This window comes from Octodon degus, unplaced genomic scaffold (assembly GCF_000260255.1).
Source record: "Octodon degus isolate 3935 unplaced genomic scaffold, OctDeg1.0 scaffold00090, whole genome shotgun sequence".
NCBI classification, from domain to species: Eukaryota; Metazoa; Chordata; class Mammalia; order Rodentia; family Octodontidae; genus Octodon; species Octodon degus.
The window spans coordinates 8,727,600-8,733,279 of record NW_004524666.1 but is presented as its reverse complement, the minus strand read 5'-3'; the positions used below and the strand labels follow the sequence as shown (position 1 = coordinate 8,733,279).

The window sequence follows — 5,680 nt, the reverse complement described above, 5'->3', positions numbered from 1 at the left end:
CCAAGTTCAAACTCATCCAGGTGGGTGTGGCTTGGGTCTGGCTGCTGTGCTCCACTTCTTCCTGCTGCAGCCCTTGGAGGTGAACCCTCTGTGCCACTCTGGCAAAATGTTGTGTTCCTGGATCAGCTGGGTGGGTCTTGCTTCTAGCCTCTCTGTCGGGAGTTCTGCCCCAGGGTTCCACACTGGGCCTGTGATGGAAGAAGTTCCACTCAGACACCAGGCCTGGGCTCTGGCTTAAATGATGACCCGGTGGGCCCCGGGTGGTCTCACTTACACCGGGCTTGGGTTCTGGGTCAAATGAGCAGAAAACACTTATATATGATGTTTATTTCATGCTAGGCACTATTCTAATGGCTAAGACTAAGACATTCCTAGCCAAACTGGACCAATCGGTTACCCTAACATAAAACAATAGATTTTAAGATTGTTACCATCCAGCTTATGATAACCATGCTCTCTGCCTACAGAAAAAGCCTGACCTTATCGTTTGTGGATCGCAATGGCTCCTCGTGCATAGTCCTGCTGTGCTCTGAAAGGCTGCTATAGACTCTGGCCCTCCGCTTTCCTCCCTGTGAGCCTGGGCTACCTGGCCATGTCTTGAGCACTCTTCCTCCTGCCTTTCAGGGATCCTGTGTAAGCCCTTCTAATTATCGCTGCTGCTTCTTGCCACCTATTCTTCATTCTTTATCTTTCCCTTCTTCCATCTCTCGCTTCATCCTCTGGATATGTGTCACCTTAACCTTTTCTTCCTTTTCAGGCCAAGTTTTTGGTCCTTTTCAGAGTGAGCTTTTATGTCTTGGGTCTCAGGGGGTTAATTCATTAGGTCTGGCTGGCTTTGTGCTCCAGCAGAATGTAACATCACTCTAAAGGAGGGGCTATAGGTTATTTAGGGAGAACTTTCTATCCCCTCCAAAAGAGACAGCCTCACAGGTCTTAGTGATGGAAGGCCCTAGAAAGCTTTGGGTCCAGCCTGCTCTCTTGCAGCAAGAGAGAATATCTCCTTATGTACAGAAGAGACAGAGACAAGGCATCTTCCCCTTTCTCACATCAGGCTGACTGAAGTGTCACAATTATAGTATTTTTTTTCCTTTTAGGGTTTTGGATCTTGGGAAATGTAACACTGATAAATTTGACCTGTCCTTGGAATATTGACATGTTAGGCTTTATCAGTAGTTTATTGTTTCTTTGTTGGGCCAGGGTCTTGCTTTGTAGTCTATGCTGGCTCTGAATTCTCCCTGTAGTCCAGGCGGGCCTCGAACTCACAGCCTCTTACCTCCTACCTCAGCCTCCTACCTCAGCCTCCTGAGTTCTGGGATTGTGTGTGGCCTGTGTCACCATGCCTGGCTTGTCAGTGGTTTATCACAAACACATGAACAAGTTTATTCTCTGCCAGGAAGCAGGTTTTGGCAAGGGCACAGGGAGCAAGGGATGGGATATGAAATCTGAGAGGAGCCAGGGATGGAATAAGTGGCAAATTGAAGACAGGCTGTACCCCTCACTAGCATTTCCCTGAGGATGGTCTCCAGGTGAGCGGCAATTCCTTTTTCCTGAGATGATGTTAGATATGCAAGTTCCTAGGCCTCATTCCCTGGTAGGAAGTCTGGTGGGCTCTAGAATCTGTGATTCTGACCACCTGCTGTCTGAGAAAGGCTGCACCAGGTATTCATGTTTGCCAGGGCTGGCACTGAGCAGCAGTAAACCAGGTCTCTTCAGAGAGGCCCTTGGTCTGTGGCCACAGATGGGATTTAGGAAGTTGACCATCGCATTGCATGGCTGAAAACACTAACTTTGTTTTTGAGGGGACTTAAAGTTTTGAAGATGTTTCCTTCCGCATTGCTCCTGACTATTCTGGAAATCCCTGCTGGCCTTGGGGGAGATGTCCTAGTGTGACTCCACAAGCACGCACATTATAATAAAAAATCCTCTCAGTCCTTTGCCTTGAAAACCATCACTTACCCAGAATCACTGACCTTTCCAAGTTTATATGCAATAAATGTGCTTCATAAAGAAGGACAGGGACTGTGTTTTCTTTGAAAGCTAATGCAATTATGCTATGTACAAAATGATTTTTATTATCAGATTTTCATCTACCTTCTATGATTTTAATTTTTTAATTATTGCTTTTTATTGTTATTGTTATTATTTTGTTTTATTGGCGGAACCAGGGATTGAACTCAGAACTTTGCACTTGTCAGGCAAGCGCTTATTCTACTGAGCCATCTCCCTGGTCCCTATGATTGCTTTTTAGATCATTCTGAGATTTTGGTGATGTTAAATTCTCTAAAATAGTCTTAAAACCTCTTTGACAGCTGAATTCTGAAAGATGTTATAAAAAAAAACTCATATTTTAAAAATGTTCCATCCTAGAGTTGACAAATTGAGATTTAGTGTTAATCCCAAGCTTCGATATATGGGCGTAGCAAACTTTTTCTATTTTTCTTTGTTTTGGGCTCCCTTTCCTTTACAGGAGCTCAAGGGTGAAATCTGGGAATATTCTTCCAAAGTGATGTGTTTTGTCAATGACCAGCTCCTGGGGGACGCACATGATCTGCAGCAATGGGCCCAGAAGGTGTGGGATATTGTAGATGTGAAGCCGCAGGCGCTGTATGAGGCCCTTACTTTGGATTATTCCACTAAATTCTTGAGAGATACCAAGGTAAGTTACACTGATTTCAAAGAATAATGGTGGAAACTTTGATTCATTTTCTATATCCTAACAAACGGGATACAAAAGGTAGATTAGCTTATAAACCCTCAGAGTATAACACAGCAGGGTTTGGTTGGTAGTATGTAAAGAAGTGTATCTTTTCACAGGGAGAACATCACTTCAAATATTTTTACTCTCCTTCAGAGATTTGTATGCATGAATTATTTATTTTAAAATATAAAGGACTCCGAGCTGGGTGTGGTAGTGCACTCCTGTAACTCCTGCACTTGGAGACTGGGGCGGGAGGATCACTGTGAGTTCAAGGCCAGCCTGTGCTACATAGTGAGACCCTGTCTCAAAAGAACCAAAAAAATGAAAACTCCCTGGTATAGCCTCAGCTACTCAGGCCAACCTGGGGACAACTGAGGCCAACCTAGGCAAACATTGTGAGATCCCATCACAAAACAACTGAAAAACTAAGCTAAAAACTATAAACTATATAAAGACATCCCCTCAGAACAGGTTGAACCCAGTGTTCATTCATCTGTCATATGAAAATTTTAAATCAGTATTTTTTTTTTCCCCCAGAACTAGGGATTGAACTCAGACCCTTGCACTTGCCAGGGAAGTGCTCATTCTACTGAGCCATCTCCAGGCCCCTAAATCAGTATTTTTTTTTTAAATGTATTTGGTTGTTTCAGGGTCTCACTACGCAGCTCAGACTCATGGTGACCCTCTTGCTTTCAGCCTCCCCAACGCTGGGATTACAGGCATGTGCCACCACACCTGGACTCTGGCCAGCTCAGCCTGGCTTGGGGCGGGGGCTAGTGTGAAATGTGGTGCCAGGATTGAACCACGTTCCCTGTACTTGCGTAAACAAGCACATAGTCCACTGAGCTATCTCAGCAGCTCCCTAAATCAATATTTTCTAATACCTGAGTGCTAATGTTCTAAGAGACGGGAAGTGTGAGAAGAAAGGGGCCATTTTAAAGCATCTCTCATAGATGCTAGAGCAGGCCAGAACATGCCACGAGAATTTTCAGTGACAGAATGTGGTAGGAAAGATGAGGCCTAGAGGTGAGGAGAAAACTAGAAAAGGTCCTAAAGAAAGGCTGAGACCAGATTCTGAGACAATCACCAGGTTAGTATGGCAATAGGAAAAAAAGGATTTTGTATGTTGCTCAGAAACCTTGTAGTAACAACTGTCACCTGCTTGAAGTTGCTTTGTGCCCATGATGACCTGTGTTCGTAGAGTGCCCCAGTGCTGGGATCTGAGCAAAGGCAAGGAACAGAAATGAAGCAAAGTAGGTGCTGTGTGAATGCTTATTTAAATAAACAGTGCATTTTGAAAATGCTAGGAACTCCAGAGAGTGAGGAAGTATTTCATAGTCATAGTTGAGTCACAAAGAGACTGGACCCAGCTCCACACAGTGTATTGTAGGAAGGCCAGGAGTCAGCAAGAAGGCTGGAATTCCTAGGAAATGAGACGATGAAAATGAGAAATCAGCCCAGGATTCTTGGGGCCAGCTCTATGATACTGGCTGTCTCACAGCTGACAGGAAAGCCGGCTTTAGAAAGCAGGCAGGAACCAAAGGAGGCCAGACAGTGGGAAAACACGGCCAGAGTGGGGCCACAGGAATGTGTGGCAGGACATACTGCTAGCCCAGGTCCGCTGTGCCAGTGTGAGATTAACTTTGCATTCTCCTTGTTGTCTGCATCACTCCTTGGGTCTTCACGGGCCTGGGCAGGAGCGGTGGCAGCTCAGATAATGGAAGCTCAGATTAAGGTTTAGATGCAGAGAAAGCCTGAAATGAGCTCTTTCCAAGTCCAGCCCAGAAAGGGCAGCAAGTGAACATGAGAGCTGAGCACATCTGGGCATGTGAAGTTATTATTATTAGTGAAGATGTGCTAAAAGCGCAGCATCCTTCACCATCCTGGCATTGCACTGCTTATAGCTGTTGTGGCCTTATTTCCTATTGAGAGAGGAAATGGCCTTCTCTGGCTACTCTGTGCTGTCTAAAAATCCAGGACACATGGTAATCAAAAGCCACAGCACGGGGACTGGGGAAATAGCTCAGTAGAATAAGCACTTGCCTGGTAAGTGCAAGGGCCTGAGTTCAATTCCCAGTTCCGCCAAAAAAACAAAACAAAACAAAAAAAAAACAGCCACAACACATGCAATGAATCCTTTCGCAAAACCACTCAAGAAAGAGAAGAGAGGTACACAATTCTCAGTCAATTTCCCCAAGAGGAAACGACCAGTGCTCCTCCAAGGAGCTTGTGGGGAGTGGACACCTAGGCCATGTGTTCTCACTCCTACGTGGGAAATTAACACTTCAGACCTTTGCTACTCAAGGATTTTAAGACTGTATAATGAAAACAAATTCTTAACATAGTATAGGTTGTAAAGATTTGGTGAAATAAACTTTTTCGTGTTACTCATTTGATTTTGCTATCACATTACTCATTGATTGTCCTGTTCAGATCTAGTCACCAAACACAGAACATTTGCCCTATTTTTAGTCACTTCGAAAAGTTTCTTATGAGATATTGACCCACCTTATCTTTTTATCCCAAATTTTAATAGCATGGTTTTGTGTTCTTGGACATTGGTATTGATTTATCTCCCATTGGAAGACTGATTTTTGAGGTAAGCAGATTTTGATGTCTTTTTTTTGTAATAAGCTAGGAGTCACCTATACCTATTGAAATGTTAAAATTTAATCTTTCAAACTTTTCATCTCTGTTTTTTAGCTGTATTGTGATATATGTCCCAAAACATGTAAAAATTTTCAGACCTTGTGTACGGGAAAAGCAGGGTTTTCCAAAAGAGGCATAAGGCTACATTACAAAGGGTCAATTTTTCACCGAGTAGTGCAGAATGGTTGGATACAAGGAGGAGGTAAGTTCAAAATTTTAAATAAACTTAATTGCTACATCAAATCATATTGCCAAAAATTTCATGTAGGGCTGGGGAGATAGTTCAGCCATCTAAGCACCTGCCTGGCAAGCACAAGGACCCAGGTTTGATCC

The 5,680-nt window shown here is 43.8% G+C and overlaps 1 protein-coding gene across 3 annotated transcripts in view; it reads left to right on the top strand.

Moving 5' to 3' along the window:
- The window catches only part of Ppil6 (peptidylprolyl isomerase like 6), a 33,357-nt gene that overhangs the window by 9,426 nt on the left and 18,251 nt on the right, over positions 1-5,680 (top strand). For all 3 annotated transcript variants that reach the window (XM_023722346.1, XM_023722348.1, XM_023722347.1), the window contains 3 exons: positions 2,468-2,656; positions 5,235-5,297; positions 5,402-5,549. In XM_023722346.1, coding sequence (XP_023578114.1) covers positions 2,468-2,656; positions 5,235-5,297; positions 5,402-5,549 — 400 coding nt within the window. The remainder of the gene's footprint in view (positions 1-2,467; positions 2,657-5,234; positions 5,298-5,401; positions 5,550-5,680) is intronic.